At 56.1% G+C, this 27,517-nt stretch overlaps 1 protein-coding gene across 1 annotated transcript in view; it reads right to left on the bottom strand.

Moving 5' to 3' along the window:
* Window positions 1-7,814: 7,814 nt before the first annotated feature.
* ST14 (ST14 transmembrane serine protease matriptase) overlaps window positions 7,815-27,517 on the bottom strand; it is a 37,879-nt gene continuing 18,176 nt past the window's right edge. Inside the window, exons 2-19 of the mRNA XM_079929225.1 lie at window positions 24,780-24,939; window positions 24,430-24,557; window positions 24,124-24,194; window positions 23,426-23,583; window positions 23,237-23,272; window positions 22,714-22,954; window positions 18,722-18,861; window positions 18,447-18,544; window positions 17,671-17,780; window positions 17,451-17,581; window positions 16,205-16,309; window positions 15,804-15,914; window positions 15,605-15,718; window positions 15,245-15,367; window positions 14,393-14,579; window positions 9,048-9,322; window positions 8,572-8,708; window positions 7,815-8,495 (exon numbers count right to left, since the gene is read on the bottom strand). Coding sequence (XP_079785351.1) covers window positions 8,334-8,495; window positions 8,572-8,708; window positions 9,048-9,322; window positions 14,393-14,579; window positions 15,245-15,367; window positions 15,605-15,718; window positions 15,804-15,914; window positions 16,205-16,309; window positions 17,451-17,581; window positions 17,671-17,780; window positions 18,447-18,544; window positions 18,722-18,861; window positions 22,714-22,954; window positions 23,237-23,272; window positions 23,426-23,583; window positions 24,124-24,194; window positions 24,430-24,557; window positions 24,780-24,939 — 2,487 coding nt within the window. The 3' untranslated portion in view covers window positions 7,815-8,333. The remainder of the gene's footprint in view (window positions 8,496-8,571; window positions 8,709-9,047; window positions 9,323-14,392; window positions 14,580-15,244; window positions 15,368-15,604; window positions 15,719-15,803; window positions 15,915-16,204; window positions 16,310-17,450; window positions 17,582-17,670; window positions 17,781-18,446; window positions 18,545-18,721; window positions 18,862-22,713; window positions 22,955-23,236; window positions 23,273-23,425; window positions 23,584-24,123; window positions 24,195-24,429; window positions 24,558-24,779; window positions 24,940-27,517) is intronic.

Raw genomic sequence — 27,517 nt, 5'->3', positions numbered from 1 at the left:
GTACGTTACATAAGAAGCATAATCTTTTCAGTGTAGACGTGGAAGGTTGGTCCTTGCTTCCCAGAAGTTACCCATAACGAAGTCCCATGAGTAATAAGTAGAAAATAGGGGTTTTCTAATCCCAAGGAGGATGAGAAGCATGTGGGGAGGCCAGGGCTGAATGTAATTCAGACTCAGTCCAAGATAATGTTAATCTAGGGTGACAGGAACATGTGGTAACAAATATGCTTAAGACCTTTCCAGGGCCAAAACCTCACCTTTTAGTAGCTGCACATGGGTGAGGTTTTCATGAAACCCTCAGCTCTGCCGCCTGCCTTTTGAAGGCTCTTTCCCTCCTGTGACTGACGCACAGGACAGGAGCGTGTGTGGGCTCATGAGCCGCTTACCTTCCCAGCCTCGCTTTCCTCCTGCCCACCCCCATGCCCGAGCCTGGCAACACGGTGAGAGGTCAGTCAGTGAGGAGGGACGAATACACAGCCTGGAAATGGGTCCATAATAATGGCAGTCTGTCCTGTCACAGATGAAAAACAGGTGTAACACGAACCTCAATACGCTTCCTACCTTTCACTTTCACTCTCAGTGATGGGAGAAACACCTGATTATGAGCTGCTCGTGGGGGAGTGAAGCTCTTCATCAGCTTCCCTAGTCCGTGAAAACGGCATCAGTGAGGAAAGCCGGACGGGGATCAGTGTTGACCTTGGAGACGTGGAACGTTTCCAGGTACATTAAGTGGGAGGAAACCCACATTCTGGAAAAGGTGACCCGAGGAGTTTCTGGGGGCCCTCTATCCCTCCCCCCGACCCCAAGAAGAGAGGAAAGAGGACGCTCAGTCCCCCTGGCCGTGACCATGACGCCCGAGTTCCTGGGCCTCCCATAAACCTGCTCCAGCCGAGGAGTCTGCCAAGGACGCCCGCGTGATGCCAGCCCTGAACGCGCTCCAGAGTCACGTAAACGAGCCCTGCTGCACTTACGGAGCTGGCCGTCCAGCGCCTGCCAGCCTCTCCAGGACGGTGAGTTTCCCATGGTGGCCACTGCCCATGAAGTTCGCACTCTGGGGTGAGGGGTCGGGAAGAGGAAAGGCAGCACAGCCACTGGAGAGCCGCCTTCACAGTGGGCCCAGACGCGGTGTTTCCACGCTTGGGAACAGAGGGTTCCACATCTGGGCTTTGCCAAGACTCACCATGAACTGGGTGGGAGGAGGTCGTGGAGACTGGCGGGCCACCCACACCTTTCTTCCAGACCGGCTGCTTCAGCGGCTGTGCCTATGGCGTGCAGGGCGTGAGCGCCCCCTACTGCTCTCACCTAGAATGATCCCCAGGGCAGGGACTGGAAAGAATCTTTGCCTTTAAGCCAAGCTTACAAAATATTTATTAAACCTAATTAAAAGGCTTTTGTTTAAAATAAATACCCAGCGAAACAGTTCAAACTGTTAACCACTCGTTTATTTTTCAAAAGCCTTTGAACTAGAACAAAATGGATTGTCTTTTCAGCTCCGGTTGCGACATTCCCCCAGGTCCCAGTGAAAGTCCTTGTCATTGGTGACCCAGAAACATTTCTGTCACCCCACCCAGGCTCATTCTGTGGCTCCTTCTTTGGGACTGGAGAAATCTGAGGAAGGGGATTTCCCTGGACGCAGCAGGACCCCGCAGGCCTTCTGTCAGTCCTCCTTTTCCAGTCACTTCTCCAAGCCCAGGTGCCCCCATCACTTTGGGCCTCTGTTCCTTTTGCTTCGGCTTCCCCCAAGGCCAGCCAGCATTCAGCAGACATGAATGGCTCAAGGGAGGAAGCTGAGGGCAGAAGTGACCCTTCTGAGTCACAGGTCAGAGCACGTTGTCCAGCTGCCCACAGCCAAGACCTCAAGGAAACGTTCTGTCCCTCCATTCCCCACTAGCCCTAGGTAGAGGAATAAGAGAAAGCAGATGGTTTGGCCCCTGAGAAAGGGAAATGCCCAGGGGCTGCCGGGGGTAGTAGCCAAGGAAATAGGAACGGGAAAGATTTTGAGACGCTGAAGGAGCCCTTTCAGAGCCCCGCTAGTTCATTTTGGCCTTTTCCACGTGTGCCTAAGCCACGGAGCTGATCGCCTGGCAAGAGGCCCTGGATCCTCCAGGCTTCAGGTTGGGGGTGCCCTGCCTCTGGAAGGCAGTCCAGGACTTAACTGCACGGGCTTTGGAGTCCAGCGGCTGGGTTTGCATCCTTCCTCTTCTCTTTCTGAGGAACCTTGAGCGAGATGCTGTGGGGAGGATGCAGTGATGTGATGCACACGAGGCACTCGGCACGCACTGCCCCGTTACTGACACTTCGTAGATATCACTGGAGCAGCTGAGCTGCCGGACCCTCCCCAGCGAGGACAGCGGCGGGACAGACATGTCGGCAGGGTAGGTGTGCATAGCAGGTTCCTACCTACCCGACCTCCAAAGCTTCTTTCCAGCTGTGAGGTTGAATGGAGGTGTCCTTCCAGTTCTAAAAGGGCAGCCCTCAGGCAGCTGTTACCCCACTGAGCAACTGGAGGGTCACAGAGGCCCGGGGAGGCAAGTGGCCAGGCCCTGTGACCTCACACCTCCTGGGAATGTGAACTCCCTCCCACCCACCAAGGGCCTCCAGCGTCTGCAAGGCCAGGCCCGACGAGCCTGAAGCAGCCCTCATCCTACAACCGCCCTGTTCCCAAGTCACAAAGGGCGCAGGGCGACCCTCGGCAAAAGCCTGTCGAATCCATGACTTCTTTCCTCATCCTTTCTTCTGGCTGGTATAAATAAGCCAGTTTTTAACCGTGTTTTTGCAAGGGTCATGTGTTCCAAACATAGATTTCAATTTTTTCTAGTCTGTTTCTACACATTTTTCTTGTCCTTTTAAGTATTTGGACAGTACCTAGGTTATGAAATTCAAAGAGGTATCTGATGCCCTGTTTCCTTCGGGAGCTGTTGTCTGACAGAGAGAGAGAGAGAGAGAGAGAGAGAGAAGGAGGGAGAGGGAGAGGGAAGGAGAGAGCTCCCCTACCCTCCTCTCGGGACCTGGTCCTTCTCCTGTCCCCCAGCCCTCCCACACACACACCGTGTACTTGCAGCTCTTTGGAAAAAGAACACGGGCTAAGGGTGGAAGAGTTTTCTTTTCGAGTTAAACAAGTCTGTATGAAGTTCCAGAAGAGAGGTCTGGCAGGGAGACTGAGTTATTCCTGACCACAGGGGCGTGGGCAGGGAAAATCGTGATAACCTCAGGGTGAAGGAAGCATGTGGTGGAGGAAAGCACAGAGCCAAGGGGAAGGGCAAGCTAAGTTTGCACCCCAGGAAAATACACAGCCCTCCCGCTGGAAGATTCTGAGGCAGCGGAACAACCAGACAATGGAGTTGATTCCACCTCGCCTGGAAACAGCTGTGGACCCTGACTTTTTAGAAACAACTGGAGATGAGGGGAAAAGGCAGAAAAACAGCCTCGGAGCTGCAGGTGCAGGGCGATGGCACAGGAGCGCGCAGCCCTCTGGAGAAGAAAAGGGGGAAACAGATAATGAAATGAACTGAAATCCGAAGAGCTGGGGTTTCTTCACCAAAATACAGTCATCACCGTAGGCATATCAGACCAGAAGCAATCAGCGCGTCGTGCAAGTGCTGATCTGAGAGTCAAGGGCTGCTTTCCTCAGCATCTCTCTTGCGGGGAGCAGGGGCGTGGGGGGCGAGGACAGCCAGAACATAAAGGGAATCTGGACCCAGGCCCCCCTCACGCTCGGCTGGCACCCAGGTCCCCCTTGCTCCCCCTTTTCCTGTTGTGCCAGAGGCGGCTCCCTCTCCTCAGGGAGGAGCCTGTCCACGCCCAGGCCTAGAGGAAGCACCACTTGCTCAAAGCCCCTCTGACGTCTTCACTCCCCGCTGTCAATGCCGTGTTTGTCACCTTGTGGAAGAACGGTTGGAACGATCTTCTAGGTCAACCCGAAGACGTAAAAGCAGGTGATAAATGTTCATATTCCTGCTTGGGGGCCTGCTCTCATCATCTGAGTGGTATTTGGTGGCTTTCCAAGCTCTGTTCCAGATTGCCACCCTGAGGAACCCCAGCCTGGTGACCTGAAAGCAGTTGCCCGGACCCCCTTCCAACAGACACCTCCCCCTTCCCTCCCTCGGCCCATCACCCTTACCGGACGAGTTGAAATGGCACGAGGGCTGATGCAAACCCCCCCACGCTTTGGGCCAGGTGGACCCCAGGGACCCAATAAACAGCGGCATCCCACCTGGGCTGGCAAAGCAGATGGAGAACGAGTGCACTGCCCACCTGGAGCAAACCCCTCACCTGGAAAATAGCTCTCACGGCAGGGAGGCCTCGTGACCAGGTCTGTTGGAGTTCCCCAAAGCAAGGGGGACTCGAGCCTAGGGGCTGGCCCACAGGGTCTCTGAGAACGTGGCCCCTTCATTCTACCCGCGAGAAGTTCCTTCCCTCGTGAAACGACGGTGTGTGAGTAACAGAGTCTATGGGGGACAGAGCCTAGGTGCCCGGGTCCTAGGAGACTAGATTGGGACCTTGGGCGGTTACTTACACTCTTGGCGCCGTGGTTTTCTGTTGTAAAGTGGGAACGACCATAGGGCTGTTGTGAGGTTTACATCAGACAAGTAAGGTGGCTCTTTCATTAGATGGTAGGTATGTTGGAGCTTCAGTGTTCCAAGAAACTCAAGTCTGAGAAACACCAGCTTTAAGGTCCAATCTCCCTTACGTGTGGCTGCAGGTGTGCAAAACACACACACCCTCGTGATTCCAAGCCTGGGAAAGTGGGAGGCCTCATTCCATCACAGAGAGCTGAGGGAGGCCCCCTGAATTGAATCTGTGGGCATGCCACGTGCCCCAGAGAGGGGGAGGGTGTCCTGTGGTAACAGCCAGGCCGTGTTTCCAGGACCGGGAGCTCAGGCCCTAAAACACAGCCCTGCCCCTCCCCCAAGAACGCGCGCTCGTGCGTGCGTGTGCGTGCGTGTGTGTGTGTGTGTGTGTGTGTGTGTGTGTGTGTAAGAATGTACCTGCCCACGGGCTGCAGCATCTGTCAGCTGTGGTAACGGGTATCGTTCCACGCTTGCTCCTCCGGGGGATAACACCCACCTCCTGCCACTGGTCACCTCTGTCCTCAAACCCTAAACCTCTTTTGACCCCGCCCTGGGCATGTTCATCCTCTGGGTCCCAGAGCCTGAGGGCCAGCAGGCCCCTGCCGCAGGGAGGGGTGGGTGCGGGGCCTCCTGCTGCCCACCTGTGACGGGGCACGAAGGGACTGGAAGCTGCAGGAGACAGCCTTCCGAGAACGGCTGGGCCTGGGGTCCGTCCCAATCCACCTCCCCACCCTGCGCAGCGAGGGCCCTTCTCCCGTGACAGCACCTTGGCCACCGGGAGGCTGGCGGCCTGGGAAGCCCTGCGGTGCCCCCTGGTGGCTGAACAGCTTCCCTACGCCCTTGTGGTTCCCGCCCCCCCCCCAACGCCCCGCCCGGCCCTGGGTCCCTGCAGACTGTTCCTCCTGCAGAATCCAGGTCTGGATCAGATCCCTGTCCACGAAATAGGATGAAACATTGACTGAACTTCCATTTTAATGCTTGTGATTGGTGGCTAAAACAAGTGAGACGCAGGGTAGTTTGGGGGACCAGAGAGATGGCTCGTTTCAAGATCCTAGCAACTAAAACAGGCTAGTCAGTCAGGAAAAGGCCTCACAGTGGTTCGTTGAGCTTTTGTGGGGACCCAACCCAAGGCAACAGAGAGCATGAAGCCGAGGCAGCGCCTTGTGCACAGGCCCGTGTGCCTGCCTGGGGCAGCACTGCCTGGTTGCCTGGGTGCGGTCGCACGAACGGCACTGCACCGTCGTGGGCCTGGCTGCGGCCACAGCAGGCTGCACGGGCGGAACTGAACTTGCTCACACTTGGAGCTGGAGTTCTTGAACTGGACATGAAAATGTGTGCGGAACAGTTTTGGTCACTAGTCTCTCCCTAGGCCTGCACCCGGATGCAGGAAGCTGAGGCGGTGGCTCAGGGCTGGTGCTGGCGCCGCTGCCCTCGGCAGAGAGGAGCAGACCCGGGCCGGCTGTCACTCCTGTCGTCAGCCCTGACTGTGCTCGGGCCTCTGTCTTCATTACAGCTCGAAGACGAGACTGACTTCCCACTAGCTAAGGAGTCTTAGCCGATTCTTATCTGTGGTCAGAAGTAACGCTGGATTTGGCTCCACAGTCTTTTGAAAGGCACTGATGCTTTGTTTGGTTTCCAGGCGTCAAATGTTTGTGGCTTCCAGGACCCTGCCAGGACCGCAGGACACGCCTGCAAAGCGCAGTGCCGGCGGGCACCTGGTGGGCACTCAGAGATGCGGATGCTCTTAGCCCTGTGGTTCGTCAGAATCACCCGGAAGGCTTGTTAAAGCAGACGGCTGCGCCCCGCCTCCCAGAATCTGACGCCGGAGGTCTGGGTGAAGTGTGAGAATTGAGTCTCTGCGACGCCCCAGGTGGTGTGGATGCTCCTGGCCCCGGGGCCACGCTGTGGGAACGCTGTCCTGGATGACCTGCCCAGTCCCAGCCCGGACATGCCGGTGAGACCCCTGAGGCAGCGGGGTGACCCCAAAGGGCCCCAGGAGGATAACAATGAGGCTGAGAAACCACCATAGACTGGGACAGAGGGCTGTGGAGAGGGAGCCCCTGTGCCTTTAGGGGACAGTGAAGTCGTCTCATGACCCCGCCTGCGTTTCTGACCTGGGGAGAGCGTCTTCTGGACCATGTCAGGTGCCGACAGGAGAGCGGTGCTGTGGGTAGGCACAGGCCAGGCCTGGCTGCCTGAGGGGCTCTCACCCTTGGGAACCAGACCACAAGTGAAGCCTCTCCCTACACACCAGGTATGTACACTCGGCACCATCTGCACAGGGTCTTCTGACAGCACCTTCATTCTCCTACTCCCCACACCTGGGCAAAAATGATACCCTTTCCCTTCCCTGGAAGGAAAACCCAATGTGGATGCTTGCACAGCTGTCAAGACAAAACTTCTCCCTCTTTCCAGAGGGTAAGGCCCTCAGGCTAAAATGAAAGAGGCAGCTCACCTCCTCCAGGAAGTCTGCCCAGATTGTTCCCTTTGGTTTCCAAAACACATAGAGAGCAATGACCATTCAGTCAACAAATATGTGTTAGCATCTTCTAGGAGCTGAGCTGGCGATACAGCAATGAGCGAAGACCACCCACCCTCCCTCACACGGCCATCTGATTTCTCTTCCTAGGTCTGCTGCTATCCCCCAGCCCCAGCTCGTACAGAGCCTTGGCATACGGAAGGCCCTCAAACATCTTCTCAAGAACTCCCTGAGCCCTCCCCAGATCCTCGTCTCTGTCCCTCTGAGTCATCCCAAGCAAGAAGGGAGAGAATACTGTAATTTACTAAGGAAAAATCAAAGGAGGAAGGACAGCACTAGACATGGGAGAAGCCTCAAGCGAGGCGGCATCATCGGGACCCACCCACTCAGCCCACGCTGGACAGCCGTGAGTTCACGCACACTCTCGTGTCCAAGTGTGCAAGCGCAGGCGCACAGGTACACACACACACACACACAGCATTCGCGTGACCATGTCCCCACCTGACCGAAACCGCCAGGACAAAGCTCCTCCCCCATCGCGGGGAGCGGCACCCCGTCCCACCCCTCCTGTCCCGGCACCAGGCCCTGTCTGGGGAGCTTCAGGTAAGGGAGGAAACACAGCCCTGTGCTGGCCTGGGGACTGTCACAGGGCACTGTGGTCCCCACTCTCAGCCTGACTCCAGGCTCTGTGCTGAGGAGAATTTAAACCCAGTTTCTTGCTGCTGGGGCTAGGGGAGCCCATCAACTCCAGTAAGAAAGAAAAATTACCTAAAAAGAAATAAAGTGTTTTACTCATACACACAAATATACACACTGAACCCCGCCCTGGGAGCCGGCAAAACATTCGAACCTTGGACCCGGCTGACTTCCAGGTCCCTCAGGCCTGGATTTCCTGAAGCAGGCGACCCTGGGAGCCCGTGGTGTCCCACCAGCCCCGCCCAAGGGGCCCCAAAGTCCAAACAAGAGCTGGTCCTATATCTGAGGCAGACGAAGCCAGCCTTCCCTGTATTCGAGGAAAAGAGCCTCCGGCCCAGCGTGGCGCCAGGGCCGAAAGGCTGTGTCTTCAAACCTCCGGCCTGGCACTGCCAGGCATCCTCCCCTCCCCTCCCCGAACACGCTTGGGAAGCTGGGGGTGTGGGGTGGGTGAGAGGCCTGCGGGCGCGTCTCCATCTCCAGAGGCTCGGGGATCAGGTCCCAGTCTGGGTTCCGGGGGCCAAGCCGGGGGTCCGGCCAGCAATCCCGTCTTCAGCCCGCACGTGCACACCTGGGGTGGCACCTCGCCGCTACACCCCGGTCTGCTGTTTAATCCAGTCCCGAAACACGGAGAGCCTCGTGTACACGCCTGGCTTGTCCCTCTGCGCGCAGCCGTCGCCCCAGCTCACCACGCCGGCCTGGAACATCCGCCCATTGGCCTCCGGGCTGGACAGCGGGCCCCCGGAATCGCCCTGCGGGGAGACCAGGCCTTGGCACCGAGCCCCGCCGCCCCGCCCCTCCGCGCCGCCCCCAGCCCCGCCGGCCCACCTGGCAGGCGTCCACGCCGCCGCTGAGGTAGCCCACGCACATCATGCGCGCGGTGATCTGCTGCGGCAGCAGGCGCTCGCACGTGGTCTGGTTGATGACGCGGATCTCGCCCTTCTGCAGGATCAGCGCCCTGGTGCCTGGGAGGCAGCAGAAGCGGGGGACAGGGCGGGAGGGGAGGCCGGCAGTCAGCGGGGGGACCCGACCAGCAGAGCCCCCGAAATAGCGCGGATGCCCGCGGCCCACACGTGGCTAAAACCTGAGGGCACGTCTCCAGGATGGGATGCTGTGCAGCGGGGCAGAGTGATCAGGCCGCGCTGACCATCTGTCGGGTAAGGAATCCGATACCCACCCTGGGAAGGCGTGTGATAAAGGGAGGGACAGAAGGACGGCCACGAGGCCCCCCCCATCCCACAGCGGTTGGACTGCGGGCAGAGCTGTCAGCCCCTCACCCCAACTTCACCTCCACCCCTGCTCACCTCCCTCCTGCGTGTGGCCCCAGCCGGTGACCCAGATGGCCTTGCCGGCGGGGAAGGCATGCGCGGCGTCCGGCAGGCAGATGGGCCGCACGGTAGCGCTGTACTCGGCCGGCTGCTCCAGCTGCAGCAGCGCGATGTCGTAGTCAAAGGTGAAGTCGTTGAAGAAGGGGTGGGAGATGACGCGCTGCAGCCGGCGCTCCTGCACCCCGGGGGCGCTGCGCTTGCTCTGGTCGTGCAGGCCCAGGAAGGCGGTCCACATGCTGTGGTCAGAGTACCTGCCGGGGGCCGGAGGACGGGCGGAGAGGGAGGCCTGAGCCGGCGCCCTCGGCCCCGTGCCCTGTGCCCCTCGACCCGAGCCTGCACCCACCCCAGGACGATGCTCAGCTGCCCTCGCTTATTTCATTACCAAAAAGATTTCCCTTCTCATTAATCTACCCTTCCATGGAAGGGACACATCCATCCAAATACTTCTCTAACACAGCGGTACATACTTTAAGTACCAGAGGAGCTGAAAAGTAGATGGAACTTCACCAGGTTTGTCGTCGGCAGCGGGATGGTGCAGCAATTCTGACTACTATGTATGGGACGACTGAACCAGTAAAAAGACAAGACCCTGGTGTTGCTGGGACCCAGTTTCCCACGTGGGAAAAGGGAGACACCAACAGGCAGAGGCGGAGGAGAGAAGAACCCCATGCTGCTGACATGCCATCAGAGCAGGAAAAGCTCACGGCTGCTCAGAAAGATGATGGCCTCAGAGCCATGGCATCCCCAACAGCAGACAGAACGTGGCTTCTGACGATCCTTCCCCATGGAAAGGAACCAAGGCTCCTTGGAGGAGTGGCTGATTTCAGGTCTGGAGCAAGCAGCACATAGAGTGAACCAGGAATATACTGTGTTACCAGAAGTGAGTGGGAGCTGGCACGAGGGCGGGGCCAGTAGGACAAGGCTTTCACTAGTCAAGATCTGGCTCATCTGGACACCAAAGTAAACTAGGGGTTAGAGCGCTATACGTGATAAACAATACAAGAAGCGGAGGAGAATCTGTCCTGAAGCTAAAAAATAATCTCAAAATAATTTATAAGAAGAGAAGGAAAGCTGTGCTTTACAGAAAAACACCAGCTAATAAATACAGAAGAAATGACACAATAAGTCATATTTCACACCTTCCACAGCAATAACCGATACACGCAAGAATCATCAACAGATGCTAAAAACCACTGGGTAACAAGATAGCCACACTGGGACTTCCCTCCTGGTCCAGTGGTTAAGCCCGGGTTCGACCCCTGGTCAGGGAACTAGATCCCGCTTGCGGCAACTAAAAGAAAAGATCCCACATGCCGCAACTAAAGATCCTGCACGCGGCAAGGAAGATCCCGCATGCCGCAACTAAGACCTGGTGCAGCCAAATAAATACGTAAATATTAAAAAAAAAAAAAGATACACACACCAATTCAAAGCATCACCCAAGAGTCATAACCAACGGGGGAAGCACCTTTATAAGTACTGGTAGACACCACCCTAACCAAGTAATCAGACTTATCTCCAAATCGTCACCACTGATGGGGTATTATGTACTTCCTGAGGACACATCACCTATGCAGTGTTTCCTGACCAGAAAAAAAAAATGTAACCTAACTCTAATCATGAAACAACAACCAAAAACAACCAGATCGAGAGACATTCTGCAAAATAACATCCTGGACTTTTCAAAAACGTACTGCCACTAAAGAACAAAAATTAAAAGGCTGGGAGAGACTGTTCTACATTTTAAAGAGACGAGTCAAAACTAATGACTTAAAACAAAGCATATCCCTTGACTGGATCCTACATTTTTTAAAAACCTATAAATACTGGGAGAACTGGAGGAATCTGAAATGCGGACCATATGCCAGCTAACAGTGCTACGTCAGTGCGATCGTTTCCGGATGCGATAACCGTATGGTGGTTACATGGGAGGGTTTCCCTGTTCTTGGGAGACGCCGCCTGCCGTCCTCGGGGAAGAAGTGCCACGATGGCTGCGCCTAACTCGGAAATGGCTCAGAAAGGGGTACGTGAACGTCTAGTGAAGCACAGCTTAGCAGTGATCTGTGTGCTCGAGCCCGCCGATGAGTACTGTGTCCGACAGCAGAAGGAATCTGAGAAGACTTCAGTGTCAGTCACCAGAGAGGGCCTGGAACTTCCAGAAGACAAAGAAGAGAAACAAAAGCAGGACAAGAAAAGACAGTGTGAAAACTCCACAAGGTCATGAAGGACCTCTTGGAGAAAAAAAAGCCCCAAAGCTGGTCGTGTCGAGCCGACTGGTGACATCCCCGTGCTGCATCGTCACAAGCACATCAGCTGGACAGCAAACACAGAAAGAATGGTGAAGGCCCAAGCGTTAAGAGGCAACTCAGCAGCGATGGGTTAGATGGCGGCAAAGAAACACCTGCAGATAAACCCCGGCCATTCCGTCAAGACCTAAGGCAAAAGGCAGAGGTCGACACAGCCGACCACGCCAAGCACTCTTCTGGCGCCCGACGTGTTACGTCTTCTTATCCCCCAGCCAGTCAAGGTGGTCTTGGGCCACCGTCTGAACCCAGCAGCCCATGCCCTTGACCACGAGATGCCATCTCTCGGTAACACCCTGGGATCGCTTGCTGACTCAGAAATGTGTCCAAAGTACCTGCACTCCAGGTCCTGGCACACTTCCTCCCTGCCTGTCCCTGCTCACAACCCTCCCTTTGTCTGGAAGGTCTGAGTCACCTGGTCCACTGACACCCTCACGTTTCAACAGCAGACCAGACACCCTGCCCATAAAGGCACTCCTAGCAGCCACCCTCCCTAGCACTCAGGGGAGCTCTAACCCACACACTGGGCCCTCGGCAGCCTCCCCCCAGCTCTGGCACAGCCCTTACTACGTGCACATGTGTATGGCAACTTGTCCCCCTACCCTGGGACGTCTGGAAGTGCAGGGACCACGTCTAATTCAGCTTTCTCTCCCGGTGCCAATGGTAGCAATGGCTGTTGAGGGCATTAATGGGCAGAAGTAAGACTGCTGAGCAGGAGAAGATGAAGGAAAAGGAAATGAGAAATGAAAAGGTGAAGCAAGGGAAAGAGGAAGAAGCCGGGCAGGGCCCAGGGGCAGGTGCTTCAGGAAGTCCACGCACATCCCAGCTCACCCTGCAGACGGGGCTAGGAACGGGGACGGTGGCGGCTGTGTGGGTGCAGAGGACCCAGATCTTGGTTTCTTCTCACAGAATGCCTAGTTCTAGCGCTGGACCAGGAAAATACAGGATGAGCCTAGAGTACCAGGTGGTGTCCAAAAGCAAGGAGGTGGCTCAGAAAAACAAAAGAATGGGGGCATGTCCTAGGGAGCTGGGCGCCAGCCTGGAGAGCTCTCAGTGGTCGGCTCTGGAATAATCTAGCGACAGTAAACAACACGGTATTGGATTACAACCCGAAATATAAATATATGCACGAGTCCCTACAAACATAAATAGATGATTAAATCAATACATGGGAGAGAGGGACAAAGCTTCCTTACAAAGCAATTCCACACTGACTCATTTTCAAAGAATAGAGTACAGAAGGGGGAAACACTTCCGAGTGGAGAGAGCAGTCATCACCATCTTAACCAGATGACCGAGATGAGCTGAGTATCACCAGAGATAAGCCACGTTGACATCATTTACCTGCTGATACAACGTGACTTTCTTCCAAACACTCATGACCCCAGTCTAATCACGAGAACAACCTCAGATGCATCCAGATGGGGGCACTCTACAGGGCCCCTGGCCTCCAGACTGTCCAGGTCACGAAAAACACACAAAGACTGAGAAATCGTCCCAAACCAGAGGAGACTGGGGGGACAGGACAACAGACACAAAGGGGGCACCTGGACAAACTCCTGCAGCAGAAAGGATGCTGGTGTGAAACCGGTGCCAGGGAGCCTGCGGGGGAGCCCAGGGGGAGCCCCGAGGCAGCCCGGAGGCAAGTTCCTAGTAAGGGACCGTGAGTTTCTCGTGAGTTTCTCGTTTCTCGGTGCTGACAACAGCAGCATGATAACATCAAGGGCAACTGGGCGGGGATATGAGGAAATTGCGTCCTATCTTTGCAGCTTGTCCACACTCCAAAATGGTAAGTTCATTCTAAAAATTCTGAAGTAAGCTCCCATCACCCCAAGAAGAAAGCGGGTCGCTTCTGCCCAGAGTGGAGTGGAGTGTGACAGAGTGAGAAGAGCGGGGCAGGCTGGACCAGGCTGCACTTCACCAGCCCAGCAGCGCCCGGGGTCCACCACTGACCCCACTCCCCCCAAGCCTCTGCTGTTACATCACCCCCAGCACGTGCACCTGTCTGACCGGCCCCAGTGTCTGGCCTTAGGCCTACATCATGCTATGGGTCCTGTCTGTCCCGGAAGTCCATGGTGGTCCCGCTCTCTCTTGGCCAAGGGGCGACCGTGGCACCCTGGGTCCCCTTCCCACGCAGCTGCCCGTGGCAGGAGGGCAGGCGCCCGGCAGGAAGGCCCTGGGTGAGGGGGACCCCTGTGCCCGAGTCTCCAGGAGCAAGCTGTCCCCTCAGTCCCCCTCCCGCAGCCGATGGCCAGAGGGCCTGGGCGGGCTGGACCTAAGTCAGAAAGAGCCCTGGCGCTGGGCCACCTGCTCCTGCTAAGCCTGGCCCTGCCCACCCGCCCTGAGAGGCCGGCATGGCCCGGTGGCATGCTTGGTGCCCCTCCCTGCACCGGGCTCGGGTCTGCCGTGGACCTGAGGCTACGATGGGCTGAGCACCTACTGTGCGCCAGGCACGGGCTCAGCGCTTCAGGTGCGTCCCCGCGCTCCCTTCTCACACCTCTCAGCGTAAAAATCACAGCGTCACCATCAGCACCCAGGAGCCTGAGGCCTAGGAAGGTGAATAACTCGCCCACGGTGGCCTGGCAAGCCAGGGCCAGGCGGTGAATGAAAGGGTCCCGAGGGGTCTCCACCGTGCAGAGGCTGACCGCACCGGCTCTGGAATCCACACACGTGGGCCCCAGTCTGGCTCTGCCTCTTAAAAGCTGTACCACCTCAGGCAAATGTCCTTACCTCTCTGACCCTCCGTTTCTGTAAAACGGGGACGTGTTCAGACCCGTCTGCCTGGGCTGTTAGGAGAGGCACTGAGATCCCGCTGGACAAGAGGGGCACCCAATAAACACTCATTTTTATTACTTCTGTTATTAAGCCCCATCCTGGGGGGTCTGCCACCCCTCCAGTCCCGGCCCTGCCTCACCTGGGCACAACTCACAGACACAGGGCCTTTCCACCCCAGGAAACATGGAGGGGCGCCCCACTTAGGGCCGGCACGAGGCCTCCCCGCTCCGGCCCATGGCGTACCTGAATCCTCTGTGGTTGACGAAGCAGTGGGCGGCGGACACCATCCAGCTGGGGGAGATGAGGGAAGCCCCACACACGTGGCCCTGGCCCCGGGCGTGGAGGCTCACCTGCCAGGGCCACTCACCTTCATCCGCGTTCTCACCCCCGACAACCCGAGACTGCCTGGAGAATGACCGCAGCCCACAGTCTGGGAGGGGCAGAGACGGGAGTCACAGTGGGGCACCAGCCCCGCCACCGGAGCAGCAGCCGGGGCAGCCACCTGGCCCCTCTCCCTGCCCCCAAATTCAAAACCCTCACTCCCCACCTCCCGCTCCTGCACAGGGGCCTTCAGACATCTGATGGTTAGCTTAGATTTAATTTGGGTGTCATTTGCCCAGACTTTCTTGTTGCATGCGGAAGGACACAGCTCTGAGGGAAGAGCAATGGGTGACGTGAAGTCACAGAACAGCTGCTGCTTTGCTCACATGTAACCTACGGCCAGCGCTTCTGAAATACACAAGAGGCTGCAAATTAAAGTATGGGCGGGGTGGGGACAAAACCCTGCCGAGGGCTCCAGGACTTGCCCCTGTGGCCAGGTCTACAGAGCGGGGGTCAGCCCAGCACCGCGGCCAGGACACCAGCCCTGCCACAGAGGCCCTGACGTACTAGCTGCCCTGGGCCTTGCCTCCAGGACCAGAACTGCCTGTGAGGCAGTGCCTGGGTGCCAATCAGCAAAGTTATCCTTTCCTCCAGGCAGACACACCCTCTCACCAGGGCAGAGCTGGGTGAGTGAAGCGCTGACATAATGCCCACCTCCGTATGCGCCTTGCACAGTGAACAACCTGCACAACTGTATGCGGCAGCCCTGCTCACCACAGTCCTTCTCATCCGAGCCATCGATACAGTCCTTCTTCCCGTCACACTCGGGGTTGCCCTTGCTCACACAGAGCCCGTCGAGGCAGCGGTAGGTGTGTTTGGTGCAGGTGACGGTGCTCACTGCTCACGGAGGAGGACGCAGGGGGAGGGAATCAATCTCTCTCCCGAACCCAGGCTGATGGTCCCTCCCCCTCACGCCCCTCTTGGGCCTGCCCCCTCATCCGCACCCGTGCCCAGCCGACACCCTTTCTCGCACACTCAGTGTGCAGGGCGGTCTGTGTGTGTTGAACTCTGGACCCGCTGCACGTGAGTGTGGCAGGCAAGCGCCCAAGGGAAGGGGGCGGGGCCTGGCCTCACCGTGGTCGCACTTGGCCTCATCGGACCCGTCCCCACAGTTGTCCTTCCCGTCACACTGCTGGCTCTGCGGGAGGCACTTCCCGTTGTTACACCTGAAGGTCTCGGGCGGGCAGCCTGGGAAAGCGAAAGGACTCAGCAGGGGCTGGCGGGTCAGCAGAGGGCCGCGGGGAGCCCAGCCGCCACTCCCCGCCCCACTCACTGCAGCCCTGCTCATCACTGCCGTCCTCGCAGTCCTTCACGGAGTCACAGACCCAGAAGAGGGGCTTGCAGAGCTTGTCCGTGCATGTGAACTGGTAGGTGGCGTTGCATTCTGGAGGGGCGAGGGGCCGCAGTTAGACACGAGGCTCACTCAGCACCCGCTCTTCCCAGGAGTTGGGGCACCGCGCTCCTGGGGACCACGTCCCGCCTGGCTGTGGAAGCTGACTCAGCACCGCCTGCTCCAAAGGGGGCCCCCAGGAGCCCGAGGAAAGGCGGCCTGTCGTCTGCCCCGGGCCGGGAACAACCTCCCCCACCGTCTCGGGCCATCCCGCCGCAGGGTCGGTGGCAGAAGTCGGGCACAGCAAGGGCAGAGGATGCCCGGGTCTGGCAGCCCCGACTCACGGCAGTGGAGCTCGTCGCTGTGGTCGGTGCAGTCAGCCCAGCCGTCACAGCGCAGCTCCTCCTGGATACACCGCCCTGTGTTACACATGAACCTGCCCGGGCACGCTGCAGAGAGACAGGGCAGGCCTCAAGTCCACGACCCCCAGCCCCGCCTCCAGCTCAGAGGAGCGAGGCTGCAGCTGGGGGTCTCCAGGTCCGCTGAGCTGTGACAAGGGGCTTCCTACAGCTAGCGGGCGAGGGCCAGTCGAGGTCCCTCCCCCTCCCCCCATGACCAAACCCCGGGAAGCCCTGGGCAGAGTGGAGAGAGGCTGGCGGGTGCGCATGCAGTTCTACTGCCCCGTGTCCTTGGTCAGCCACATCCCCGAGCGCCAGGCTCCCCGTCAGCAAGTCGCAGCAGCAGCAGCTCTGCAGACGGCTGATGTGTCCCACCCCAGTGTCACACGGCATCACCGGCTTCCCTTAATTCTAAGACATTTTCCACATTCCGAGGTTTCTGAAATTGGAATGTGTCTGACAACTGATGTCATCAGGCAGATAACAAAATGGAGAGGAGGCCGTTGTCACTTTTCTGCACAGGTAGCTCAGTCACTTAACAAAGCGGTTTGTTCATCTAATTACACTTCTGGCGGTGAGTCGTGTAGTTGAATTTGTACTTAAATTTGGACGTTTGTGTGCAGTAAAAGTGACTTCCAAAAGGTTATTCTAGGATGCAGGGTGGAAACAAAATAATCACCATGGACGTGGAAGAACTGGTATTCACAGCGGACAGTGAAATTAAAGGTCACGGAAACTGCCAGACCTCTTCCGTAGAGATCACAGAATTTCCAAAGCTAGGAGTAGTTAGTGTGATGACTCAAGCCCCAGTATGTTCTAATGTGTCTCAAAAGCATGCTGTTAATCCTATAGGTGCTCGAAGACACACAGAGACAAGCACAGATGCTCAAAGTGATGCAGAACCATAGGGACAATAGACCAAAGGAACTCGGGGGTCCTCGGCCTGAGATGCCGCACCCAGGGACCACAGGACACGGTGTGTGCCGGCATTCACTGTCGGCCTTTTTTCACAAGTGCATCTAAGGTAGCCTTTTTTTTCCCCCGCAGAAAGCTACTACAGCAACTGATAATGCATCCTACCGGCCCCGGTGGCCTAGAGTCAGGAGAGCACAGCGCTAATAAAATGCAGAACAGAGAGCTCATCGCGGGCCCGCCCTCCAGCCAGGCCCCGCCTCCCGAGCGTGTCACTCACGGTCACTGGCGTCGTAGGACAGGTACTCGGCCAGGAACCCGGTGTCCGTGTAGGACTGGTCCGAGTGGAAGTGGACGGTGATCTTGCTGCTGCCGCTGCTCACGACAAACTGGGGCCTCTCTCCACAGTACCTGGGGGCGGCAGGGGCCTCAGCGGGAGGAAGAAGACCCGCCCCGGGGCTGGGGCAGCCCCCTCCCCCTTCCCCTCCCCCGACACCCACCTCTCCCCGTTGATCTCCACGTAGTCCTTGGAGCAGGAGCCCAGGGGGACGTTGGGCTCCAGCAAGAAGAAGGCTTTGAAGTGCACCTTCACATTTTGGTTGTCGGGCACCTGGGGAGAGAGATGCTGCTGACCCTCTGTGCCGCTTCGCTCCTTACTAAGTCCGGGGTGGCCCGTGGCAGCCACGGGGCCAGGACCATGGCGGGAGCACGGCTGCCGGGTTCTTCCCTCCGGCCCACGGGGGCAGTAAGGACGTGGCAGGAGGGATCCGAGCTCCATGCTTGGAAGACCTTCCAGACTTGCAAACAGCGAGACACACTATTACGTTACTAAAGAAGGCTGGAAATTCCCCCCCCATCATCGACTGGACGGCGTGAGGTGTCCCGTCGGCAAGACGCCTGTCTCCTGCCGTCCAGCAAGCGCGTCCTCTGAGTGTCACTCAGCCTTTGGCCTCGTCCCAACGGCTCCTCTAAGAGGCCGGCACCCCTGCTCTCACGTTGCCCAGAGCGAGCCACGGCCAGAGAGGGAAGTCCCGGGCCCAGGTCCCTCCGTCACGTCAGGCGCCGGCCAGGAGGCGGGTGTGAGCCCGGGTCTGCTGGATGCTGCCTGAACCTGCCCCGCCTGCGGCCTCCATACTTGCACCTTAGGGGAGGCCGGAGGCACTCATCGTGCTTTCTCCTGGTGCCCTGGAGCATCCCTCCCCCTCCCTCCCCCTCCCTGTCCCTTGTCCCCCCCCACCTTCTCTAGCCGCCTCCGCCCCCCCATCACAGCGCCTACCTCGATGTTCCAGGTGCAGTTGATGTTGGGCGGGTAGTGGGCTGGATAGTAGGGGCTGCTAAATGTGCCCTGGGCTGCATGCAAGTCGCCTCCACAGCCTGAAAGGAAGGGGAGGGGGGAGGGCGTGAGGACCAAGGGCCCAGGCAGGCCGAGAGCCCTGAGGAGCTGGCCAGCCTCCCTCAAGCTCCTGCCTGGGCACCAGACACTCCATGACCAGGAGAGCCTGAGCGTCAAATGTGGTCCTGAGGCTTGTCCCCTCCTGGGCTGCCCCTTACTGCTCATCCGAGGCAACTGGAAGACCGTGGCCTCGAAGCCGGGGTGTCGGCGCTCGGTGTTGGTCACCAGCGTGACGAGCAGGACGTTCTGGGAGGAGAGGAAGGTCAGGTTGTAGGAGGGAGGGTATGAGCCACACAGCCTGCGGGGCAGAAGGGCGGGCGTTATGAGCACACAGAACCCAGCAGAGGGGCCGAGGGTGGGGTCCCAAAGCCCTCCCCACACAGGCAACCAGCTACCTGAGTAAGGATCTCCTCAAAAGACTGTCTCTGTTTATAACAGCAAGAACTCAGAAACACTGAATGCCTAACAGTAGAGGACTCATTAAACACACTATGGACCAAATAATAGCAACAACAGCAGTAGTAACGGCATCAACTACCAACACTTACTAGGAACACGCCAGGCACTGTCCTTAGTGCTTCTGTATCCATTAACTCAGGTATTCGTCACAACAACCATTAAATACTATTATCCCCATTTTACAGATAAGGAAACAGAGGCAAAACAGGTGAAGTAACTTACCCAAGACTGCACAGTTAATAAGTGGCAGGACTAAACGAAAAGACAACGCATGGAATGGGAGAAAATATTTGCAAACGATGCGACCAACAAGGGATTAATCTCCAAAATATATAAATACAAACAGCTCATGCAGCTCAACATCAAAAAAACCAAACAACCCAATCAAAAAATGGGCAGAAGATCTAAATAGACATTTCTCCAAAGAAGACATACAGATGGCCAAAAAGCATATGAAATGATGCTCAACATCGATAATTATTAGAGAAACGCAAATCAAAACCACAATGAGCTATCACCTCACACCAGTCAGAATGGCCATCATCAAAAAGTCTACAGACAAGAAATGCTGGAGAGGGTGTAGAGAAAAGGGAATCGTCCTGCACTGTTGGTGGGAATGTAAACTGGTGCAGCCACTATGGAGAACAGTATGGAGGTTCCTCAAGAAACTAAAAATAGAATTACCATATGATCCAGCAATCCCACTCCTGGGCATATATCCAGAGAACACCATAATTCAAAAAGATATATGCACCCCAATGTTCATAGTAGCACTATTACAATAGCCAGGACATGGAAGCAACCTAAATGTCCATTGACAGATAAATGGATAAAGAAGATGTGGTACATATAAACAATGGGATATTACTCAGCCATAAAAAGGAATGAAATAATGCTATTTGCAGCAACATGGATCGACCTAGAGATTACCATACTAAGTGAAGAAAGAGAAAGACAAATATCATACGATATCGCCTATATGTGGACTCTAAAAAACATGATACAAACGAACTTATTTACAAAACAGAAACAGACTCACATACATAGAAAACAAACCTATGGCTGCCAAAGGGGGAAGGGGAGGAGGGATATATTAAGAGGTTGGGATTGACATATACACACTACTCTATATGAAATAGATGATCAACAAGGAGCTACTGTATAGCACAGGGAACTCTACTCAATACTCTGAAATAACCTATATGGGAAAAGAATCTGAAAAAGAATAGACATAAGTATATGTATAACTGAATCACTTTGCTGTACACCTGAAACTAACACAACATTGTAAATCAACTATACTCCAATATAAAATTTAAAAATAAAATTAAAATAAAGTTTAAAATTTTTTTTAATTTAAGAGTCAATAAATAAAGAAATGGAGAAAAGAAATCTCCTCCCCTCAAAAAAAAAATGGTGGTCCACTTCACTGGACCACCAGGGGAGTGTCAGGGGACTTCCCTGGTGGTCCAGTGGTTAAGACTCCGTGCTTCCAGCGCAGGGGGCATGGGTTCAATCCCTGGTTGGGGAACTAAGATCCCACATGCTGTGCGGTGCAGCCAAAAAAAGAAAAAAGAAAAAGAAAAAAATGTGGCAGGCCTGAAATTCAGACTCAGCACTCAGGCTCCAGAGGCCTCAGGGCCAAAGAGCATGTCATGTGCACTAAGCAAGGCCACAGCCTGCAGCCATTACCAGTGACAGTCAGAGACACGCTACTCACCTGGGAAGATGATCCTAACATACGCCATCTTTACAAAGCACATAACAAGACCACGTGTGCCACATAACCCTTTTTTAAAAATAAATACACAAACCTACACATAGCAAAAAATTCTATAAGAACGTGCAACACACATTTAACAGTGATTATTTCCAGATAGGAAGACTATGAGTGGCGTCTGTCCTCTTCGTGCTTGTCTGTTCTCCACCCTGCCGCCCAGGACCGGGTATTCATTTGTTGTACAGTCAATCAGTTAGAGAAACAGAAAGAAACCCTGCATGAAAAGGGTGTTTAGACCGAAGTCCTGGCTGTGAAGCTGTGGCGGCAGATGGCTCCCTCCTGGTTTGGGCCTGAAGTTCAGACCTTATTAGCTGTGAAACGTGTGCCCGGCTCATTTCCACAGGCAGCAGTGGGAGGCTCTGGTCCACTGAGTCGGGAGCGGCAGGGGGAGCCGAGTGAAGGCAGGTCACCCCCACCAGCAGCCTCCGATTCACCTCGGCACCCTCAGCAGGTGCAGTATGCCTTTTCTTAATTGAAGTACAGCTGATTTACAATGTTTCAGGTGTACGGCAAACTGATTCAGTTATACGTAGATATATTCTCTTTCAGATTTTTCCATTGTAGGTTATTACAAGATATTGAAAATAGTTCTCTGTGCTCTACAGGAGGTCCCTGTTCATCTGCTTCATATATAGTAGTGTGTGCCTGCTCTCTGTGCCTTTTTATTTACTATAACCTCAATGCTTTGATACCTGGGGCTTGCTGGCCTGGAAAGGCAGCCCACCCCCCAGGGCTAGCCAATCCCTGGAGACAGTAAAGACTGGGGTGAGACTTTCACAGGCAGACTAACTAATCCAGAGCCCACACCCCGACACCTTCTCTGTGGAGGTCCCCTGCTCCAGGCCACTCTCCATCTACCCTGATCACCCAGGTACCAGACGACTGGAGACAGCCCTAGGGCCCAGAGCCCGCTGGAGTCATTCAAACCAGCCGGTCCGAAGGTGCTGCCCTGCCCTGCTTTGCCTTTCCTGGAGAATCTACAGCAAGGGCTCTTGCCCACGTTTTCCTCCAGCCCCCTCTGCCTCCTGATGACCCTGGTGCTTCCCCATATGGCCCTGTGTGGCCCCATCTTTTCAGCTGTTGACCTCACTATCACTGAGTAACAACGAGACCTTCATTTACAACAGCAGGTGGAGGAATTCCCTGGCGGTCCAGGGGTTAGGACTCGGCACATCCACTGCCAGGGCCTGGGTTCAATCCCTGGTCGGGGAACTAAGATCCCACAAGTCTCGAGGAAAGAAAGAGAGAAAGAGAGAAAAAAAGGAAGGAAGGGAGGAAGGAAGGAAGGAAGGAAGGAAGGAAGGAAGGAAGGGAGGGAGGAAGGGAGGAAGGGAGGAAGGGAGGAGGGAGGGAGGGAGGGAGGGAGGAGGGGGAGGGGAGGGGGAGGGGAGGGGAGGGGAGGGGAGGGGAGGGGAGGAGGGAGAGGGAGAGGGAGAGGGAGAGGGAGAGGGGGAGGGAGGAGGGAGGAGGGAGGAGGGAGAGGGAGAGGGAGAGGGAGAGGGAGAGGGAGAGGGAGAGGGAGGAGGGAGGAGGGAGGAGGGAGAGGGGGAGGGGGAGGGGGAGGGGGAGGGGGAGGGAGGAGGGAGGAGGGAGGAGGGAGGAGGGAGGAGGGAGAGGGAGAGGGATACAACAGCAGGTGGCACCTCCACTCCGGCAGGTAAAAGACAGGTGAAGGAGTGCCCAGCATCTAGGGACCTGTGGGCCTCCAGCATCCTTGCCCAGGCTGACAGTCACCTCTGAGATGCTCCCCTGCAGCTCGGGCCGAGGACCACGCCACGCCTGCTCTCTGCTGCCTGCAAGCTGGCAGCGGCCTGAACCTCCAGCCTCCACTGCAGTCATTCCGGAGGCCCAGCCTATCACGGGCAGCCGCCAGGCTCCCGCTGCCCACCTCCACTTGCCCGGGACACTCACTGCACCACAGCCCGGGGTTCCACGGGGCTCAGGGTGTCATACACAGTGACCAGGTCACTGCCACTTTCATCACAGGTCGCGACATCGAAGCTGCGGAAGGTGAGGCTCAGTGTGGAGTCAGCGTCCCCCCGCAGGGTCCACTGGCAGCGGGCGTGAGACGGGTAGGGGCTGTCGGGGAAGCCGGGCGTGGTGAAGCGGGTCGGCTCGCTGCCACGGGCGTGCAGGGCAAAGCTGCAGCTGTCTGTGTGGGGCAAGAGGATATGGGGCAGAGCTGGGCAGGGCCACGAGGGGAGCAACCAGGACCCCCGCCTGAGGTGGAGAGGCAGCCAGACCTGGCCCCTCTGAGGCGTCCCAGGCTGCTCTGGACCCGGGAGAGACTGGGAAGGGGGCTTCTCATGGCCCGGGAGAGGCAGAGGGATGTGCTGGCCATCACCACCATGTGACTCTGGGGGACCCCCCTGACTGAAGGGGCATCTGGCCACATACCCCCCGCCTCTCCTTTGGGAGGAGGGCGGATACTTACTGTCCTGGGTGCTCTGTACTGTTCTGGGGTCAGTGGCTGAAGAGCAAGAGGGAGAGTAAAGCATTTACTGATGCGTCTATTTCCGTATTCCTGCTTCCTTACTGCCCTAAAGGGAGGGGCCGGCCAGCAGGCAGTCTCCTCTCCTGGGCACTGGCCCTGGGATGCCCGCCCCGGCGCCCCTGCACTCACGGAAGGCCACCACTGAGGTCAGCACGAAGGAGCTCACGGCGCGGGCTCGGGGCGGCAGCGTGACCACGTGTTCCTGCGCCATGGCCTGCTCGGCCTCCTGCACCAGGTACTGGGGGATGCTGAACTCCGACCAGTAGTAGGCGATGATGCTGCCCTCGCTGGGGAGAGAGGGGCGAGCCTGAGGTGCCGGGGCCCACGCCCTCCCAGGTGCCCGCTGGAGACGGGGCAGGATTAAGGCCTCCCGAGGGGCCTCACCAAGAGACCTTCTCCAGGCCGGGCCGGCCCCCAGGCTCCTGTACGCCCACCCACCTGCTGATCCCTTGAGCCCGAGGCCTGGGCCTCTTCCTCTCACAGCCTCACGCCCAAGCGGACGTGCTGTGTTGCGGGGGGCAGTGCAGCTCAGGCTCACGAGCGGGAAGAATCCTGGAATGGAGTCTGGGTTCTGCCTCTAGCTTGGGCGCACTGAGCGCAGCTTCTAGAGCCTGCTTCCTGAGCTTGAAAGGGGCTGACAATGCCACCTGCCACACAGCACCCATAGGGATTCAGTCAGACTAGCAAAAGCAAAAGTACTTTGGAGATAAAGTCAGGACAAGGACTGGGGCCTTGGCTCTCTAGGCAGGACCTCGCGGCCGCATCACTCCGCAGGGCCCAGACGCTGCACCAGAGCAGCGCCTTTCCGCCGGCCTTCCAGCACCCACCTGAAGGCGGTCACAGCTGACTTCCTGTAGTAGGGGCCCAGGACAGGGATCCCGCTGTATAAGAGCTTCAGCTGAGGGAAGGAGAGGAGGCTGATGGGGGTCCAGAGAGCGTCCATGACCCCGGGCCCCCACCCAGGCCGCTCCCTCCCTCCTGGGACCCGGGGCCCCTTCCCAGGTGCCCGGGAGCCCACATCGCACACCAGCCCAGGCATCTGGGAGCAGAGGGGAGCCTCCTTTCTGCTGGGCAAGGGTGCGCGTGCCAGAGACGACAGCAGGGCCTGGGCTCTGCCCAGGGACGGGACTCACCGCTTCCTTCACCTTCTTGGCCAGGTTTGCAAACTCAGTGGAGCTGGAGTTCTCATAGGCATCCAGGAAGTTCTCGTTCGTGATCCTCAGGTAGCCATTGAAGACCTTCTGAACCCGCACGTTCCGGTCTGTGAGAGAACAGTGAAAGACGGCGGTCAGAGGAAGGGACACACGCCCTCCTGTCCCCCCACTGTCACAGCTGCCCTCAGCCACCCCGGGGGAGCAGACCCTGAGCCCCACCACCTCCCCGTGGGAGGAGCCCTCCTTTCCCTCCCCCCAAACCGCACCCTCCCTCCCTCCCGCTCACAGCAGGCGGCCCCGGGTGGGCCCCTGGAGGAGGGTCCACTCACACTGGAAGTGCCACACCAGGAGCCCCGCCATGAGGGACAGCACCAGGAGGCCAGCCAGCACGGCTACGGGCACCACCCACCGCCGCGGGCCGCCCTTCTCCACCTTCCTGGCGTTGTTGGCCGGCAGGAACTCCACGCCTTCCTCAAAGCCATTCATGTTCTGAACAGAGAAATCAGTGCACTGCCGGTCAGAACCCCCGGCCTCAGGCAGAACCTCTCCACGCTGTCAGGTCCACCCAGGAAGGAAAAGCCAGGAGGAAGGAGCAGTGGCCTCCCCTCCACGCATCCCCAGGCACGTGCTGCTTAAGAACTGTGAGTTTAAATAAAAGGGAAACAAACAGCCCACCTGACCCCAGTCGTTGAGGCTGTCAGCTACATGAATCATCTTTGACACAGGAGGATGCACAGATGTGGGGACAGAGGGCCCAGCGCAGGGCCAGGATTGCCTCGGGCAAGCTGCGCCGTATGCCCTGACCCTAACCCTTGCTCCACCAATGTTTAACCGGCCAAAAGAAAGACGTCAGTAAACTGGGCAGCTCTGCCGTGCCACTGCAGGACAAGCCACTCTGCCCTGAGCCTGAAGGCTCCCAGTCCAGGACCCCAAGGTGGGCTGAGAAGGCCAGGGCTCTACTGGAATCCACACCCAGGCTCAGACCCGAGAGCGTGAAAAACAAACAAAACTTTCAACAAACAGGATGGCGGGGGGGTCTCCAGGAAGAGGGGGGCATGAGTACGGGCGGGCAGGCGAGGTGTCTGCGGCACGCGGTGACAGGTAGGCAACTTTTCCACCCTCCCGCACCCACTCTATCTGCTGCCCTAAACCCGGGGAGGGGCTGTGCCCTTTTATTCATTTATGATTATTTTTTTTTAATTTTATTGATTTTATTTTTTTGCTGTGTTGGGTCTTTGTTGCTGCGCGCGAGCTTGGGGCCACTCTTCGTTGAGGTGCACGGGCTTCTCACTGCGGTGGCTTCCCTTGTTGAGGAGCACAGGCTCTAGGCGCACGGGCTTCAGTAGTTGTGTCACACGGGCTCAGTAGTCGTGGCTCGTGGGCTCTAGAGCGCAGGCTCAGTAGTTGTGGCGCACGGGCTTAGCTGCTCCACAGCATGTGGGATCTTCTCGGACCAAGGCTCGAACCCGTGTCCCCTGCATTGGCAGGCGGATTCTTAACCACTGCGCCACCAGGGAAGTCCCGGGCTGGGCCCTTTTAGAGTTAACTGCCTCATACCTACTCCAACAGGGTGTGTAATAAAAGCAGTAGCCCCACCCCAAATTCCACAGATGTGGCCATTTTTAAGTTTACAGATGTGGCTGTTTTGGTATTAAGCTCATAACTGTAAATGATGGCCTTGAACTGCCATTTCATGATTTGTCACATTCAAACATTACCTATTTACTCACTGTTGTGGAAGATTCTCCCCACTCCTGCCCCATCTGGATATTCGCTTCTCTAACTTTAGTTTCCTAATTGGTTATATTTGTGACTTTATCTAATATCAAACACAGAAATACATCCCATAGCTAACCCTACCATGGTAATCATATTACAATATATAAATGTATCAAATCAACACGGTGTACATCTTATTATGTCAATTACATCTCAAAAAGAAATAAATTTTTTAAAAGAAAATAAAAAACACAGCCCAGAGGCACTTACAATGTTTCCAAGCTGCTTGTTCTGGAATTTGTCTCCATATTTCTAAATAATATGCCAATACCAGTAACTTGATTCATCTATATAAAATATAATCAGCTGATTTCCTATTATGATAGGGTGGATTTCAATGTCCTTCCTTCTCTGTCTCTCACCCATCCTCCCAATAGTTATGGGGCTAAAGTTTAAAACAAATTATATCCATACTGTATGTTTTCATTATTAGCCTTTGAAAACACTGTTCACTATTGTTTGCTTCTCACTACAACTGAGTTGTTTTTCCTGCTGTGAACCTTCATTTACTTGGATTTCTTTTTAACATATACCCAACTCATTCCACACAATCTAAGAGCACTGTAATGTTCTTCTCATCTTCCACATATAAAGCCTGTCGAAGAACTTCTCGTTTCATTTTCCTCCTGGGGGCACTCTGTCCTTTCCCGTCAGTGCTGCCTGGAACTTCCTCCACCATCATCCTGGGAAGTTCCTTCAACTCCCTCTTGTGTGTATGGTTTGTCGTTGTTTTGTTTTGTTTTTGTCTTTTTGGCTGCACTGCACAGCTTGCAGGGTCTTAGTTCCCTGACCAGGGATTGAACTCGGGGCCATGGCAGTGGAAGCACCGAGTCCTAACCACTGGACCTGTGGGGAACTCCCAACTCCCTCTTGTGTTAAAACCCCTATTTCCTGGATTCCATGTCTCATCTCTCTTGGTTTACTTCATTTGGGTGGAACACATACTTCAGTAGTCTCCAGAGAGGCACGTTTCTTGTGACTTCACATGTTTAGAAGGACCTTAATTCTGGGTTTGGCTGGGTATAGGACTATAAGTTTCAAATAATTTGCACTTAGAAGTTTGAAGGCTTCAATGTTTTCCAGCTTCTAGTTGTGCTTTGGAGAAATATGATAATAGTACAAATCCATTATTTTCTATTCATGATTTGTTATCTTTCTCTGAAAGTCTTGAGTAAATGCTTTGAATTCGGTCTTTAAATTTCACTACACTGAGCTCTCCACCTGCCCTTTGAATTTGGAAACTCGTATCTTTCAGTCTGGGGAACTTTCTTGTATTATTTTGTAGATT

Source organism: Stenella coeruleoalba (assembly GCF_951394435.1).
Source record: "Stenella coeruleoalba genome assembly, chromosome: 8".
Taxonomy (NCBI): domain Eukaryota; kingdom Metazoa; phylum Chordata; class Mammalia; order Artiodactyla; family Delphinidae; genus Stenella; species Stenella coeruleoalba.
Note: the sequence above shows the minus strand (reverse complement) of the source record. Positions and strands in the feature narration are given on the sequence as shown.